At 56.7% G+C, this 18,062-nt stretch overlaps 1 protein-coding gene across 1 annotated transcript in view; it reads left to right on the top strand.

Annotated features, from left to right (window-relative positions):
- CUX2 (cut like homeobox 2) overlaps positions 1-18,062 on the top strand; it is a 119,622-nt gene that overhangs the window by 4,584 nt on the left and 96,976 nt on the right. The window contains exons 2-3 of the mRNA XM_021715288.1: positions 11,524-11,634; positions 14,993-15,040. Of these exons, the coding sequence (XP_021570963.1) occupies positions 11,524-11,634; positions 14,993-15,040 (159 nt within the window). The remainder of the gene's footprint in view (positions 1-11,523; positions 11,635-14,992; positions 15,041-18,062) is intronic.

Genomic DNA, 18,062 nt, shown 5'->3' with positions numbered 1-18,062 from the left:
CCCGTTCGATGCAGCGCCCGCCGGTGCGTGTTCCCCGGATGGTGCCCAGCTACCTGTGCTCATGGGACTGTCCTCCCCGACTGACCTCACGAGGCTCAAGGCTCATGGAACCTCACCTCGCATACAGTAGGTGCTCAATAAATGCTTCCTTCCCTACCTGGGTTGTCCGCCGGCCACCTTCTTGGCCCTGTGCAACAGTGAATCTTTCTAAAGCTTCCTGAGGTTCCCACAGACCTCCCCGCCCCAGATGCGCCAGCCTCGAAAAAGAAAGGAATTCTTTTCCCAGAGAAAGGAATTGGAGAAAAACGCGGACGGCCACACAAGCTGCAGAGGAGGGTCCGCCTTCAGAGGAGTCAAGGGACTGAAGCCTGCCTCTGCACAGCCTGCCGACAGCCTAGGGCGGGGACGCCATCTCTCCGGGCCCGGTTTTCCCCAGCAGGGCAAGGCGTTCGTAGCAGCACAGACCTCCTGGAAGACATCAGCCAGAGGAGCGCTCATCTCCTGTGATGGGCGCCACCGCCCCTGTGGCTCCCAGCAGGTGCCTGGCATGTAGTAAGTGCTCAGAAAACACTGGAACGAGTGAGCACGTGAGCAGGCCCCTTCCCCGCCCCCTCTTTTGACAGGGGAGGGCGCCGTCGCAAGCTGAACCAGACTGTCAGCCCCAAGACGGACACAAGGGCGTCCGGACGCCCTCCCCAGCACCCGTCACAGTGGGGCCACTTTGTCCTCCTGGTGCCCGCAAGGATTTAAACCCTGAGAACTCTGGCATGTAAATCAGCAATCAAGGAAAGGCGGAAGCGTTCCCATGCAGCTCTGTTTTCGGGCCTTGCGGCAAGATAATTAGGCCAGTGATTGGCATCCTCCCCCCAAGATGGCCACCGCGGCCCTGCCCGCACCAGGAGCGGCTGGCTCTCCGGCCTGATGCTAGGGGTGCCGGGGTGGGGCTGGAGATGGGGTGAGACTCAGAGGGGTGACTGGGGATGGGACCCGGGGTTGGCCAGTCCGTCTTTCCCTTGCTCATGTATTTACACTCTCCTTCATTCTGCAAACGTTGAGCACCTGGGGTGTGCGGAGCGTCAGGATACAGCAGTGACCCAAACCGAGCCCTTGTCCTTATGGGATGACATCCGGGGGCTGGGCGTGGAAACCAGCGATGAACAGAGAGGTGATTATGCGAATGTGTCAGCGATGAATGCTGGGGAGAAAGTGAGTGGGGGGGCTTCTGGGAGAAGACGAGGGAAGCCCATGTGGAATCAGAACAGACAGCATTTCCAGGGAGGGAAACGCCGTGCAAAGACCCCGAGGCAGAGACGTGCTCGGTGTGTTCCAGCGCCAGAGAGGACCCGTGGAGCTGGGGCCGAGTGAGCTGGGGTGCGGGATAATGGCGGCCGGGCGAGCCGTGTGAGGCCTTGATGTCATGGTCAGCACTTTGACCTTGACTCTGGGTCAGGCGGGAGCCACAGAAGGGTTTGGAGCATCGGAGGGACAGGAGGGGCCTGATGTTTAGCAGGTCCTGTCCTTCCTCATGGGGCAGGGGCTGTGACGAGGCTCCAGTGTCACCCGGGGGAGTGGTGACAGGGGCTTGGCCCAGGGTGGCTTGCAGTAGAGAGGCTGACACCCAGGGCGGGAAGGTGGCTCCCCCCTCCGCCCCGTGCCCCCCAGGACCCCAGGGCTGGTAGCCACCCCAGCTCAAGTGCCACCCTTGGGCCCGGCACCCCCCACCCTTCCCAGGCACCTCCTGCAGCCCGGATTTCCGGAGACCACTGGCCTCTCGTCCTGGCAGGACTCCAAGGGAGGTGATGCCATGGCGAGGTTTTTATAGCAGCAAATCCCGGATGCAGAGGCCAGGAGTCTTCCCGGCTCACGAGGCTGACCCAGGAGCGCAGGACTCCGGCCTGGTCTGCCTGCTCAGTGTTGACTCCCAGCCTTCCTCAAACTAGAAGCCAACTGCTGCCGGACTTTCCAGAAGCCAGAGCAGCCGAGAGGGCCTGAGGCCCACACTTTTCATGGTCTGTCCCCATGACCAGACACTCCAGGCGGGCAGGACGTGGGTCTGTCACATCCCAGGCCACTGGGTAGGCACCTAAGAAACCATGGTTGAGTGAGCAAGTGAGTGGATGGACAGACCGGCACGGCCATGCCCTGGTCTAGGGCCCGGGAGACCCTGGTGAGGGCGGACAGCTCTGGGCAAGCTTGTCCCATCTGCATCTGGAGTGAGGCTCCCAGGAGGCCACCAGAGGCAAGCCAGGACGACTGGGTTGAAGTCCCCACCGTGCCCCTTCCCGGCTGTGTGCCTAGAGCTGTGTGGCTTTGTTTCTCTGACCCGGAGACCATGCCTCACTCCCCCGACAGACGTTTCCAGAGAATCCACTCCCCGGCATGCACCACTGGAGACATACTCAGACTTCCGTGGTGCTGGGCGCGGTGGCCCTGACATGGCGTGTGCCCTTGCATGGCTGTCATCCTGCGAGGGTCGCCCCAGAGCTTGCTAGGACATTCCTGGTAGCTTCAGCACACCCAGGCTTGAGGCTTGGCTCTTGATCCGGCATGAACTGCCCAGCGCCCTGACCGGCGGGCGGAAGACAGGGAGGCCGGCTCGGCTGAGAATGGTCTCTCCAGGCCCCGCCCCTCGCCCCGGCCTCAGATAATTGGCCCAATACATCTTAGCGTCTGAAATTTACATACAGCGCAGGGAGTGATGGATGGCGCTGGTAGCCCGGACTGTCTCTCAGCCACGCTCAGCGATCCATCTCGGCGGGCGGCGGAGTCATCCATCTGGGGCTGTCTCCTCACTCATGGCGGCCGGCATGTGCCCTCCAGCCCAGGTCAGCCCCCGCCCCGCCCAGAGCTGGCCCTCTGAGGCCTCTCTGAACCTGCCCGGCCGCCGACAGAGCAAGTCCCTTGGCTCTCAGCGTCCCCCAAAGCCCTCCTCCTCCTGGGCGTCCGTCCACCTGGGACTCAGGCAAAACCTTGAATTTCTCCGTGGACCCCAGATGCAGAACGAGACGTTTGACTCCTATGAAGACGGCCCTTCCCACACCACAAGGGGCTTCTTGGGCTTATCTCCACTAACGTTCATTGCTCAGATGCTTGTGGAACACTTGCAATGCACCGGGCAGGGGCCCAGAACCCTCGGCTACAGCTATGAACGAGAGACACGGTCCCTACCCTTGAGGGACTGGGATTCCATGGAGGCCGTCACCACTCTGAAGACCGTAGACACCACGCCGAGCACTGTGCCTGCTTACAGTCTGGTTCCCAACGGGTCTTCACAATAACCCTGTGGGCCCGAATTTTTGCACCCGTTTTCCAGGCACAGAAACCGAGGTTGAGCCACTTGTCCAAGGTCACGCCGTGCTAGTGCAGTGTCAGGGCCGGGATTTGAACGCAGGTCTGCCATGGGGGAACTGTGACACTGTTCCCCAGACAGACCGGGCTCTTTAGGAGGTCACATTCACTCATTCATTCATTTGACCGGCAAGCATTTCTGGAGTGCCGGCTGTGTCGCAGGAACTGTTCTGGACACTGAGGATATAATGAGGGGAGGACCGAATCTCTGTCTTGCTGTCTTGGAGTTTTTATTCCAGTAAGTAAGTAAAATGCGTCTGAGAGGGACACGTGTCGAGGAGAGGGACGCTCCAGATAGGGGCAGGGAGACCATGGGGCCCTTCGGCAAGAACCCCGTTCCCTCGGCCGGGGATGCTTGGCCTCTTTGTCATCAGACTCCTCGTCCTGCTAGACCCCGTCAGACGTTCCCACCTCAGCAACACTTTCCTGCGGTCAAAGTAAGTCAGCTCACCTCTGCGTCCCACCATCTTGCCTGCTCCCCCTCATAGTGTACTCAGGTGTGAGAGTAGCCCTCTCCGCCTCTTCTATGCGCCGTGGACCCCTTGAGGACAGGGACTGTGTCGTTGGTTTCTGCTTCCCAGTGCCTAGCACCGTGTCTGGCCCAGAACTGGGCCAGTGGTTAGTTGGATGGATGAATAGATGGGACAGATGATGAATAGATGGCTTGTCAAGCAACCGGGTAATGGATGCCATGCCGGGTGATCAGTTGGATTAATAGATGAATGGGCTGGGCTCGGTGGCTCAGCCTGTAATCCCGTGCTTTGGGAGGCCGAGGTGAGTGGATTGCCTGAGCCTGCGGGTTCGAGACCCGCCCGGGCAGCTTGACGAGACCACATCTCTACAATAAACCAAAAAATTAGCCGGGCGTGGTAGCGCGCGCCTATAGTTCCAGCTACTTGGAAGGCTGAGGCAGAAGGATGGCCGGAGCCCAGCAGGTCGAGGCTGCGGTGGCCAGTCTGGGCGACAGAGTGAGACTCCAACTCAAAAAGAAAAATAGATGAATGGATGAATCTTTGCTAGATGGACAATCAGTTAGATAAATGGAGGTTGGTTGGTTGGTTGATTGGAGAGAGAGATGCATGATTGGATGAATGGAATTTTGGTTGGAGACATGGATGATTGGATGAATAGATAAGTGGAAGGAGGGTTGGTTGGCTGGTGGGTGGATGAATGGAAGGTTGGTTGGCTGGTTGGTTGGTTGGTTGGTTGGGTAGATGGATGGTTGAGTTAATGGATGAATGGAAGGTTGGTTGGCTGGTTGGCTGGTTGGGTAGATGGATGGTTGAGTTAATAGATGAATGGAAGGTTGGTTGGTAGATGGATGATTGGATGAATGGAAGGTTGGTTGATTGGAGAGATGGGTGGTTGGATGCATAGATAAATGCAAAGGGTTGTTTGGAGAGATGGATGATTAGATGGACGGAGGGTTGGTGGGCTGGCAAGATGGGTGACTGGATGACTAGATTAAGGGAAGGCCGGTTGGGTAACTGGACACGTTACCAAGCTGAGGCCACATCATGATTGAATTGGAAGAGGAGGTTAAAACGTTGCCTGTCCCTCGCCCGCTCAATTTCCACGTCACCCGAAAGCCATGCCAAGGGCATGGAGGGCTCTGCTCTCCCCAAGCCGGCCCTGGAGGGAATGTCTCAGCACGAGGCCTTCGTCACCTCCCAGAATCACTGGCGCCCTGGCGTGTCTTCTTTGGCTTCTGAGCTCTTGGAGGTCCAGGTGGTGTCAGGGTCGCTGTGCGTACTCCCCCTCCCTCCCCCCCACCCAGTGCTTCCCGCACCAGAAACCATGAATGAACGCCCGGATGGATGGACGGAGGGGTGGGTGGGTGGACGGGCGAGTCCAGCATCACAGGCTGCGTCTCCCTGCAAGAAGGTGAACACAGAGCTCGTGTTTGCGTGGAAGAGGGCAGGGAGTGATTGTATTGGAGGTCAGAGTCACTGCTCATCTTGGTTTCTGAGACCCGGACTGGAATCTGAACCGTCACTTCACACGCGTGTTTGTGAGGCGTTTGTGTGTGTAAGGTGCTTGTGCACTCGCCAAATATTAACATATATGTAATAATAGGCACTTGGGAGGTGCTAACTGTGAGCTATTGTTTTCCATAAGGAGCTTCTGAGTAGGATTTCATTTGAAGAAAAGATTCTCGGGTAGAAAATAAAATCCGGGCTGGGCGCAGTGGCTCACACCTATAATCCCAACACTTTGGGAACCCAAGGAGGGAGGATCGCTTGAAATCAGGAGTTTGAGACCAGCCTGGGCAACATAGCAAGACCCCACGCCAAAAGATTAAAGAAAACATCTGGTGACAAACATAAGAAAGAGTCAAGAGGGACGTAGAGAAGGCGCCTAGACTTGAGGGTGTCCAGAAAGCCTTTCTGGAGCAGGGGATGTTTAAGCTGAGACACAAAGGACAAGTAAGATCAGCCACGGAGACAGAGTGACATCATTGGGACCGAGGGCAAGAAGTCTGTGGAGCCACCGGGTGGGAGATCCTGCTGCATGTGGATCTGGCTGGGAAGGAAACCCAGAGAGGGAAGATGGGCGGGGCCGGCAGGGACCCAAGGACGCCAGAGAGAGGAGGTTGACCCGGGAAGCCATGCCGAGGGAGAGGCTGTGTCCCTTGGGGAATCCCATCAGCGCCTGGGGGTACCTGAGGGCACCTCTTAGCTCCCACCCAGCAATCACCACAGCCTTTCCCGTTCCCTTCTTGGAGCTGCCGCTCGGGGACAGCTGCCGTTCGGGGAGTGGGAGGTGTCTTTGGAGCCAAGGAGAGGGTGGGCACAGGCAGAGACTGTCTCTCCTGTGCTAGTCCCTGTTGAGAGCATGGTGCCTGGCTCACAGCTCTTGGGGTCAGGTATGAAATCTCTTTAAAAACTCGGTGTTTTTTAAAGACTCCCAGTCCTTCCTGGTTGAACCAAGTAAATTAAGAATGCTATCTTAGGCCAGGCGCGGTGACTCAAACATGTACTCAATTGCCTGAGTCCACGGGTTCAAGACCAGCCTGGGCAACGTGGCAAGACCTCATCTCTACAATAAATCAAAGAATTAGCCTGACATGGTGGCACATGCCTGTAGCTCCGGCCACTTGGAGGGCTGAGGCGGAAGGATTGCCTGAGCCCAGCAGGTCGAGGATGCAGAGGCCGTGAGCAACATGCTGCTGCACTCTAGCCTGGGCAACAGAGTGAGAATCCGACTCAAAAAAATTTTTAAAATGCTCATCTTGCCTCCTCATAGCTAACCATTGTCTTCCTTCCTGGCCAGCACCCACCTTCCCCTCCGTCGAAATCAAACCGCTTCACCAGCTGTGTGAGGTGAGCAGGAAACCGAAGCCGTCTGTGCCTCAGTTTCCTCATCTTTAAACCAGGAGAAGCAGGCCAGGCATGGTGGCTCACTCCTGTAACCCCAAAACTTTGGGAGGCCGAAGAAGGAGGATTGCTTGAGTTCAGGAGTTCAACACCGGCCTGGGCAACTTGGTGAGACTTTGTCTCTACAAAAAAACCAGCCGCGTGTGGTGGCATGTGCCTGTAGTCCCAGCTACTCAGGAGACTGAGGCAGGAAGATCGCCTGAGACCACGAGATTGAGGCTGGGGCAAGCTGTGGTCATAGCACTTCGCTCCAGCCTCAGCCACAGAGTAAGACCCCGACTCTAAAAAATAAAATTAAATAGGAGAATCCGATTTGATTCACGTTTGCTACTGTGCAGGTCACGTGCCTACTGTTGGGACTTGGGTGTGGGCAGGAGGTGGACCCGGCGTTAGAAAGGACTGACGCGGGTCGCGAATCCCTCTTCCCAGCTCTCTCCTGCCCCTGTTCCCTCCCATGAGCAGAAAGTCTCTGTCGGGTCCTGCATTACCTTTGACACCCTTCCAGCACTTGCTGACTTTAATAACAGACACAGGCAGCAACGATTTGTTTTCCTTATACTTTTAATTTAATGGCGACCATCTGTTTCTGGTACAGGATTCTCTAGTGATAGCAATCGTGTCCTTTTCAAATGCAAGACTTTTGGTTTTTGGGTTTTTTGGGGGGGTTGGAGTCTCACTCTGTCGCCCAGACTGGAGCGCAGTGGCCGCTCCCGGCCACCGCAGCCTCGATCCGCTGGGCTCCGGCGATCCTTCCGCCTCAGCCTTCCAAGTAGCTGGAACTACAGGTGCGCGCTACTACGCCCGGCTCATTTTTGATTTATTGTAGAGATGAGGTCTCGTCAAGTTGCCCAGGCGGGTCTCGAACCCACGGGCTCAGGCAATCCACTCACCTCACCTCGGCCTCCCAAAGCGTAGGATTACAGGCTGAGCCATCGAGCCTGGCTGACTTTCGGTTTTAAACAAGGGAGGGGTCTTTATAGAAAGGTCAGGAGTAGGCAGAATTTACCTATGATGTTAAGGTCAGAATCATGGTTGCTTTTAGGGGGCACTGGCTAGGAGGGGCCTCGGAGAGCTTTCCGAGATGCTGGGAGTGTGAATGTCCGGTCTCTTGGTCTGGGCAGTGGGGACTCAGGTGTAAACATTCATTAAGCTTAGCATTGGACCTAAAGATCTTCATGACGGCAAGCCCTCTCGGAGCCAGGCACGCGCTGGCAGCGGGTGCTTCCTGCGGGGGCCACGGAGCCCACCAGAAGGGCCCTGTCTTCCCGGCCCCCGGCGCCTTCCTGCAGCGCCTGGCCCCAGCCTCCTTCCTCTCTGCACACTGGCCTGAGCCTCAGCTGCGTCTATCATCTGCTTCAAGCTCATTAAAATTATTTCTTTTTAGTTGCAAATGGGCTGTTTATGATGATCATTATTTGAATGGTCTGCGCCGGGCTCCGGGCTGTCTGTCTGCCGCTGATGGCCGGTTAATCAGATGAGTCTCCTCCCTGCCTGGACCTGGCCCAAAGTCTGGGGCCGTGTTCATCACGGCTCCCCCGGGGCTGGGGCTGGGGGGCTGGGGGTGGCGGAGGGGCAGAGGCCGGGTGGGAGAGAATCCCAAGTTCTGCTTGATTATCAAAGCTGCGTGTGTGTGGTGGTGGTCTGGGCACGCTTTCTCGAAAGCTCATCAGACCAGTGCTGGTGACTGTGTATGACCGTTTCTTTCCATCTCTTTAAAATAAACATGGTGTCATGAGCTTTTTAATTTTGGCTGTGTTTATTTTAAAAGACCCTTGTCGGTGCTGCCATTGGCCCTGCGGCTTTGTGGATGTTTCAATATCCTTTCTTTTGGGCTGGGAGGGAGTGGTTTTTAGCGTCTTGGCTTCCTACGGTAACACTTGGCCATACTCTCCAGCCTTTTTTTTTTTTAAAGTAAAATTGCTACTGACCCGTGAAATACAAAATTCTTGGTGTCGTAGATCTGGTAGGGTGTTTTCTGAGCTCTCCATTTCTCACTAGACTGATATCAGCCAACGGGCATCGAACACGTGGTACCATGCTGGACATTCAGCACGCCCATGTCGTTCTAGACACGCTCCCTGAACAGCTTGGCGGGCACGGGGCAGAGCAGAAACCCACTGAGGGGCACTGAAGCATTTGCCTTTGGAATCCGCCAAGGAGGTCAACCACACCTCGGCGATTAGGACCGACTGTCGTTGATTTCCGAGTCCCTGCCTGAATCACCCTATAGACACACTCATGTGCATGTTTCACAGGACAGCGTATGTTGGGGGCTCAGCCTCACGCCTGGTGCAGGCGGGCATTCTGTACGTGGTCGTTACAATGATGATGGTTTACTGTCACTGATCTGGATGTCCGCGAGTTGGCCATTGAAATGCAGCAAGAATTCAGGGCTGAAGGATGAGCATGGATTCAGGCAGAGCTGAGAAGCCGTGCGTGGGTGTCAGTGACTTTGCCTGCAATTCCAGGGCCATGCAGGAAAGACACCAACAGCCGTGCTTGTGGTGGGGCCAGGGCCAGGGGCCTGTTGGTGTCCCTACGTGGCCTCACTCTGCTCTGCCCTGTGGACGCTGCGGACATCCTGCCTGTCAGATTTGCACCCACCGGCAGCCTGGGGGGTGTGGGCAGAGGGAGCTGGGCGTGTCTGGTACAGCACACTGGGCCCTTGGACCTCTGAGGCTCCCTCTTAGAGCCTGGGCAGGATGTTTTTAGGGGAGTCAGAGTCCAGCCCCGACCTGGCTGCTGTGGTGTGGGAGGCACAGTGTCCCCGGGATGAGAACATGGTGTCAACCACGTGATCATCCCAAAACGAGGGCTCTAAACCCAAGTCCCGGCTCCGTATGTCCTGCAGCCTTGTGCAGTTCACACCCTTGTCTTCAAGAGAGACACCCAGAAGCACCGTGAGCACCCCTGCGGCCCGCATGGACCGTGTCGCTTGAGCCCTCTCTCCCCTGCCACCTGCAATTAAGTCCGCCTGACTGCACCACCTGGCTGACCGTGGCCGCCTTTGCCTGTTGCCATGAACACCGACCTCTCTACCATCACTTCATTTTAGTTGTGGTCAGCTATGGTTTCTTTACTGGAAACTGCAGTGAGTTTTAAAGGGTGGTAAAACCAGATGTCCCTCTTTTTCGTGGGACCCCTTGTTTCTCATCTGGCTCAAAGTCCTACGGGGCTTTTGAACTACCCACCCGCCCCAAGCTGCAACTGGAAGCATCTTGCGCTTCCGCCAAATCGGTTTCAGGACCTTGGAGAGCACCTAGCCGCTTGGGTTCCCTCCACCTTTCCCCTTTCTAGTCTCTGAGTCTCCAAAGACGTTAGACATTTCCCCAGAAAGAGAAATTCCTCCCAGGAGTTCTACAAATGTCTCCACAGGCCAGGGACGCTTGTGCCAGGTTTGTTTGGGGGCACCAGGTCGATGGTGCCAGGACGAACTGCCGTGGAGAAGATTCCCCGACTCTCGGGCGTGATATAAGACAATTACCATGTATTTCGTCGCTTAGAGGGAGAAGGATTTGCAGCGGGTTAATAGTACTTTTATTTCATTATCTAGTGGTAAAAGTGTTTCATTGTGTGTGCAAGTTGAATGTGTATTAGCAATGACAAATGGGGTCTTTCAGCACGGTGCCGGGCTGCGTCGTACATATGTTAGATTAAAGAGTTCACCCTAGAAATACACTCCCGCATCTGCGTGTGTGTTTTTAATAAATCTGATTGCAGAAATTTATTGCATCACCGGATTTAGGAAATTATGGGGCTTGATTGCGGCAAATATAATCGGGTGATATATACAGAAATGTTCCTCCAGTTATGGTCCAGAAAAAAAGCCCATCTCAGGATGGTGCAGAAGGCAGCGGACCACATAAACAGAGCATTTCTTGAATTATGCAAATGAAACCCGTGACATCTCAGGGTGAATTGTGCTTCCCTTGTGAAACTGCCACCGTCAAAGTGAAGAGAGAAAGCTGCGAGGGGATGATCAGACACGGGTGCGCGACCTGCAGATGTTGTCTGAGCCGCGCGTGGGCCGGAGCGTCCCCCCTGCCACCCTGTCCCTTTTTCCCCTCGCTGGCCGGTCCTGTAGAAACCTGGTCCGATGCCTCCCTGCACCCAGCAGGCAGAGCGCCTTCCGGCCCGCCCCCTCCGAGCCCAGGCGTCTCCGATGAAATATCTCTTATACTTGAAGTGAACCTGAAATGATTGACCGCGGGATACGCTAAAGGTCAGCGCGCCTCGTAGGGGCACCTCCGTTTTTCCAAAACTGACTGAAATTAAAAAGCCATCTCGATCTGAAAAGGCGTATTTATGAACCTTTAAGTGTAAGTAAGTCATCGTTGGACGGGTTCCCGCCTCTGATCTGGAAAAGCTGTCGACAGCACTCCCTTCCGCTCTGACACGTCCGTACAATATGCCGCGCGCGACTATTTTGACACGGTTTGGAGATGTTTTCTGCAGCTCCTGACAAGCTTATGCTATTGCTCCTTTGGAAATTTAGGAGGTGGGGCAGGGGGTGGGGGAGAGCTGGGGGGGGTGGGGAGCCAACTCCACCCAACTTTATAGGAGACGATCGATCTGGCCCGACTTCCCAGGAGCCCAAAAGCCGGCCAGGATTCTTCCGGTTGCCTGCTCAGTTTTGTGAATTATTCATTTGTGCCAGGAGTCAATATCCTGTCTTTTCTCAGCTTTGTAAGTTAAGAAAACTTGTTCGGAATGCTGTTTTGTACGACAGTTAAAAAGGAAAAAGAGGGGAAAAAAATCTTTTTTCTTTTCTCTCTCTCTCTCTCTCTTATTGTTCCAGAAGGAGCTTAATTCCGTCGCTTCGGAGCTGTCTGCACGGCAGGAGGAGAGCGAGCATTCTCATAAACATTTAATTGAACTCCGCCGGGAATTTAAGAAAAATGTACCTGAGGTACAGTATATTTGCGGTTATAGAATTAACTCAGTCGGAATGCAGATTTTTCCCAGTTCAAACTATCTTTTGAAAATGGTAGACGTGAGGGACTAACAAGGAAAGAAGCTCATTAGCCGCCAAGACGAATGACCGCTCCCAGCCTTCTGGTTCCCTGGTCCAGGGCGCTCGGGGGGCCGGCCCAGGAGGGCGGGAGGCGTCTCCCTCGGAGGCCTGGTTGTCCCCCAGGTTGGATGTGTGGCCTTGACCGTGGAGACGCCCTGCCCAGGGCTTTGGGTTTCTCTTGCTTTTCCGTGGGTGTCTGGGAGAAGGCAGCTGTGAGCCAGCAGCACCCTCCCGCCCCTGTATGCCCCTGGGCGCCTAGTCCTCTCCACCCTCGTAGTTCCAGCAGCCCGCGGGTCCTTCCCCGCCACACGGGCTGGTCTGAGGATGACCCGCCCAGCAGCGCACGGCACCCCCAGAGGGGCCGACGGGAGCAGACGTGACTGTTCTTTACGGGTGAAGGTGCGAACTCTTCTCTCTCCTCCATCGGGCTCCCCCATTGCTTCTCAAATGAAGGAAAAAATGACAGGAATAAACACAAGTAGGGAAAGAAAGTCCTCTGGCTGGGGCGTGACGCTGGCGGGGAGGTGGCACATCCGAGCCCCAGAGCCACTGGCTTTGCTCTGGCCCACGGAAGGGGAACACCCGTCCCTACCTGCCCAGGTGTGCTGGGCGCACACGAGGGTGGGCGGGGCATGGCGCTCAGGGAGCCATAATCCCGCCAGCTGGCCTCTCCTGTAGCTGGCCTCTCCTATCTGGGTCGCCGGGGCTCCTGATGGGGGCGGGGAGGCCCAGCCAGACTCTGGCCACACGAGCCTCCACCTCGGTCTTGGCCTCTTGGCGGCAGCAGCCTCCTCACACAAGCCGCAAATCTCTCTGACTCCTCAAGGCAGGAGAGAGGCCTCGGATCTAGCTAGGCCTTATCCGCGGGGCCGGTCTAGACGGCGCCTCGGGGCTGAGGGCTTGGAGCACGCGTGTGTGGAAAAGCGTGAACCGCAGACCCGAAAGTCATCTCCACGTCGTGGCTTCCGAAAGGCCAAGCTGGGGCTTGACACCAGGCGCTGAGAAGCCACCGGAAGGCCAACGCCCCTTCCGTGTTAGGACAGTGCTGGGCCTGGGCTGTCAACTGATTTTTGTCCCCAGCATGAGGCTGTCGCGGACCCTCCTCTGCCTCTGATTCTGGGAAGCAGAGCTGAGTGGGCCCCAGATCTTGGTGGTCCCCGTGCCCCCTCTTGGGTCAGTTCAGACCCTCGGTCCTGTCTTCCCCAGCCCTGCGAACTTTCTCCCTGGGCCACGAGGGATCCCCCAGGTGGTGACGGAAATCCAGGCCAGGTTTTGAGCCTCGGAGTTCGGCTTACGTAATTTTAATACTGCATAATTATGCAATTATGTAATTAGGAGGAATAAGTTTCCATTCCTATTATAGTTGTGCCTCTGAAAATTCTCGTTTTTGGAACGAGGCTCTCCTGATGCCAAGGCTTTATTTAAGAGCCTCCTCTGGCCGGCGCCCAGCTCACCTCCCGTCGCGCTGCCGCGGCTCGCGTCCCCAGCGTGAGGCACACGGGCTCTGCAGACGGCCCGAAGCCCCACCAAGCACCCCCCGTCCAGAGGCTCAGACTTGGACCCTCTCGATTCTCTGGGGAGCCCGTTTGGGGAATCTGGGGACCTGGGTTCGAGTTCCAGCCATGCCGCTCACCGGCTGTGTGGCCTCGGGCAGGCCAGACCCTCCCAGGGCCTCCGTCTCCCCTTTGCGAGTCCAGGGGACTGGACAGATGGTTTCTGAGAGGCGCCATCCGATCCGACGCATCCTGAACCTGGCTGCACCCAGGTTTCCTGCCAGTGCAATCCATTTGCTCTCTAAAGTCTTTCAAGCCTTTGGTCTGTTGCCAGCATTTAGCAGCTCAGAAGACTTCCCCTAAAAATCAGATTTCCGGTGTCTTTTGAGACTGCGTGGCAGGCCTTGCGACTCAGAGTCCGTGCGCACACCGCCCGCCATCCCCAGAGCGGGGCCTGTGACCCCAGCCGGCCTCCCTGAATCCTCCCGCCTGGCCCACTGGGCACTTGGGTTCCCCGCTGTGACCTGGCCTTCTGGCTTCCTTCTGGCTAAGCCATGCACTCCTCAAGACTAAGTCCCCTGGGTCCACACACTCTGTCCCCAGCACGGTCAGTATGTCAGAGCAGGAGTCAGTGAGGAGGGGTCCCAGGGCTCAGAGGAGGGGTCCCTTCCAGAGGCAGAAGCAGCATGACCTTATTTTCATAATCATTCTTTTTAATTTGTTTTTTTAGTATATATTTATTCGCTTATGGTGGAGACGAGATCTCACAATGTTGCCCAGGCTGGTCTCGAACTCCCGGCCTCAAGCCATCCTCCCGCCTCAGCCTCCCAGAGTGCTGGGTCTGCAGCCCACCTCGTCCTCTCCCACTGCTCTCTGCAGCCTTCCCTCCCCTTCTCCTCCCCTGGGGGTTTCCTGTGACTGATTGTGTTAGAGGAGTCCCCAGTGGGTCTCGGAGGAGACTTTGGAGGATTTACAGCGGGCATCTCGGGCCCCGTGGTTCTTGATGCCAGGGAGAAGAACTCCTAGGGGCTTGCCGGGGGCATCTGTGGGGCTGGGTCACTTACGGAACTCAGGATACTAGAGTCTGAAGCAGGAGGCTCGAGAGGGAGGACCAGCCTCTCACCTGAAGCCAGAGCCCAGGTCCACCGAGCTCAGCAGGCATTTGCAGAGCCCTTCCCCTAAGCCGGGCACCCAGGCGAGACCCAGCCAGGTCCCCAGAACCGCACGTCGTGGTGAGGAAGGAGCGCCAGGTGCACGAGGCGTGTCCCGGCTGGAGAGGCGGTGGGCAGGGCAGCACCTTGCAGGCAGCAGGCTCTTCTGGAGGGCCTTGGATGTCTGAGTGCTGAGTGCGGAGTACTGGGGTTGCCTCTCTAGCCCCTCTCCCAAGCGTGTCCCATGACGGGCCTCCAGCCTCACACGAGACTTTGCGTAAAAGACGATCCGTGACCAAATCCATCTGGAAAAACGCCACCTCCTCTCTCCCTCTCCTGGAAATTCCCAACGTGCATTGTATTAAAGGCTCTGAAAAGTCCTGCAGGAAAGAAACCCATTGGACTTGTTGGTTCTGGTCTAACGTGGCTTGGCACTGTGTGTGTGTGTGTGTGTGTGTGTGTGTGTGTGTGTGTGTGTGTGTGTGTCCCTTGTGAAGTCCCTTGGAGTGCAGGGATACGCTGACCCGGGGACAGCAGCAAGCTGTGAACAGGGACCACGGGGCGTCCCGCCTGGCGCTGTGGTGAACTCTCTGCTGATCTCTTTTTCAGGAAATCAGAGAGATGGTGGCTCCTGTATTAAAAAGCTTCCAAGCCGAGGTAAGACCCACGGCCCATGGCATGTTAGAAAGCGCCCGGCTCCCCCGCCTGTCCCCCCAAGAGTTGCCAGGGAAGGCCGACAGCCTCTGGAAGCTTTGGAGAGTCTCTCAGCCTCCAGTGCAAACTCCAGGCCCTTCCCCTCTGTGTCCTGTCCCAGTGGTGTGGTCATGAGAACGGGTTCTCTGTTCTATCCGATGGAATTCCAGAGTCTGAGTCTGAGAAATCTTCTTCTCCCTGGACTCTGGCCAGCCTTACGCTGTGCTACGTGAGATCTGTGACCTTGAGCTAGGCATGGTGGCTCACGCCTGCCATCCCAGCCAACAATTCAGGAGGCCAAAGCGGGAGGATCGCTTGAGGTCAGGAGTTCAAGACCAGCCTGGGCAACATAGCGAGACTTCGTCTCTACAAAAAAACAAGAACACAAAAACGAGCCAGGGGTGGAGGCATGTGCCTGTAGTCCCAGCTACCCGGGAGGCTGAGATGGGAGGATCACTTGAACCCAGGAGTTCAAGGTTACAGTAAGCTATGATCACGCCACCACACGCCGGCCTAGACATCAGAAAGAGACATCTCTTTCTTTTCGAGGTTGCGGTGGCCAGGAGCGGCCACTGCACGCCAGTCTGGACGACAGAGTGAGACTCCAACTCAAAAAAAAATTAAAAAATAATAATAAAAAAAAGAAAGGAAAGACCTGGAATAGGGAGGGGGTGAAAAAAAAATAGACCCGTGACCTTGAGCAAACCCATGTCACCTTCCAGGCTTGCTTGGTTTCCCATCTTTATTGATTTTTATTTTTATTTATCTATGTATTTTTTTGAGTCGTATTCTCACTCTGTCGCCCAGACTGGAGTGCAGTGGCCGCTCCCGGCCACCGCAGCCTCGACCTGCTGGGCTCCGGCGATCCTTCCGCCTCAGCCTTCCGAGTAGCCGGGATTACAGGCATGCGCTACCACACCCGGCTGACTTTTTGATTTATTGTAGAGATGAGGTCTCGCTGCCCAGGCGGGTCTCGAACCCGTGGGCTCGGGCAATCCATTCACCTCGGCCTCCCAAAGGCACGGGATTACAGGCTGAGCCACCGAGCCCGGCTAAGTCTCCCATCTTTAAAAGGGAGGTCTGCCCTGGGTGACTGTGGCTGTCCCCCGAGGTCCTGCTCTGAGTTCCCAAGGCAGCCTTGCAGATAAGGCCTCAGTCACCCACCCACCCCTGAGCCCAGGCGACAGCATCCATGCCCTTTCCTGCCGAGTCTGGGCGGCACCAAGCTGTCCCCAGCAGATCGTCCCCCCTGGCTTCTCTGGGGGACGGAGCCCGCCTGGGTCTCCTCTCAGCCTGACTTTGGGTCCAGGCATCTGAGGCCGTCCGCTGGCCCGGCTGACACAGGATGCAGGCGGGGAAAAGGCTGGACTCCTGCCGGCTGGGAGGGCAGAAGGGGGCCGTGGCTAGCAGGGGCCCCTTGGGGCTTTCCCGGGCACAGGCGGGACCCCGGAAGGATGGGCCTTTCTCGGGGCTCGCCCGCCGGGCGCGTCTGGGGTCTGTCGCCCGCCCAGCGCCCCATGACTTTCAGTTGTCTTTGGGGCCGCGTCGGCACGCGAGGGAAGATTGAAGTCGACCATCACCGGATTTGCACACATGTCACTGATTTCTGTATTTTTCATCCCTTCGTTTTATTACCGAGTTGACTGATGTGTTTATTTATTTATGGGGCCATCCGGGGTATTGACGCATGGAAGGAGGGGGAAAAGCCAGCCAGGAGACCGATTGTGTCGGGATGTGTTTTCATGGCCGTGTGTCTAAGAAGAAAAAAAAAGGAAGGCTCCCATCTGCCAACTCGGGTCCCATGAGGGGCACCCGCACCCGCGCCCTCCCTGCCAATGGGTCCCCGGGCCCAGCCTGAGGTGGGTGCTGAGCTGTTTTACAGATCGTGTCGTCTTCTGGGCTGTTCTCTTGCTGGGCATGGCACAGGCAGAGCTTCTCTTGACCTCCTAGACCCTCCGTCTCCCCTGTCTGCTGGGTGGGGGTAGAGACACTTCAGAGCTTGTTGTCTGGGGGAGTCACTGAGTTGTCATCCAAGGGAAGGGGCCCGTGTCAGGCCTGGCACGTGGGCACACGAACGCTGGAGCCAGCCTGGGATGGAATTGACTCACTAGCTGTGTGACCTTAGGCAAGTTACTTGACCTCTCTGTGCCTCCGTTTCGTCATCTGTGAAAAGGGAATTTTGTGGTAGCTTAGAGTCTCACTCTGTCACTATGGAGGGCAATGGCACGCTCATGATTCACCGCAGCCTCGGCCTCCTGGGCTCAGGCGATCCTTCGGCCTCAGCCTCCTGCGTAGCTGGGATGGGATCGTAATTGTACCCACTTCACAGGATGGAACAGAGATAGTCTGGTGAGGGCTGGCAGCACGGCCTTGTGTCTGAGAAGTCTTGGGTGGGGGGCTTGTTGTCACTTTCATCAGTGATCTCCAGCACATGTGTTGGGCCTCTACGATGGCTGAGCTGGAATCTGCCGCCTTCTTAATAGCGTCCAAGGTTTTCTGTCCCCGCGAAGGCGGCTCTCTTTCCCTGCAGGAAGCTGGCATGACTGATATTTTGAGTGGGAGGAGGAGGGGCGTCGGGTCTGAGTGATGACTGCACAGGCAAATTCGGCTCAGCCAGATCAGAGTCTCAGCTGTGTGGCCTGGGGGCAGCTCCTTGGCCCCTCTGGCAAGTGAGCCTCACAATCAGGAGTCAAAAGCCAGGTGCCTGGGCCTGGTGGCCCACCCCTGTAGTCCTGGCTGCCTGGGAGGCTGGGGTGGGAGGATCGCTTGAGCCCCCGAGTGGAGGCTGCAGTGAGCTCGGATGGCACCACTGCACACTAGCCCGGGCAACAGAGCGAGACCCTGTCTCTGGAAAACTGAAATGAAAAGAACTAAGCCGTTTGGAGAGAGTCACGGAGTCTGGCACACAGATGGCGCTCAATAAGTGCAGGGGCAGAGAGTCTGGGTGGGGCTGAAAGAGAAGCAAAGCTGAGTTCTCGCTTCTGAC

The sequence above is a fragment of the Carlito syrichta genome, unplaced genomic scaffold, assembly GCF_000164805.1.
Source record: "Carlito syrichta isolate Samal-C Ts95f unplaced genomic scaffold, Tarsius_syrichta-2.0.1 Scaffold306952, whole genome shotgun sequence".
Lineage (NCBI taxonomy): Eukaryota > Metazoa > Chordata > Mammalia > Primates > Tarsiidae > Carlito > Carlito syrichta.
The sequence above is the reverse complement of the archived record's forward strand: the minus strand, read 5'-3'. Positions and strand labels throughout refer to the sequence as shown.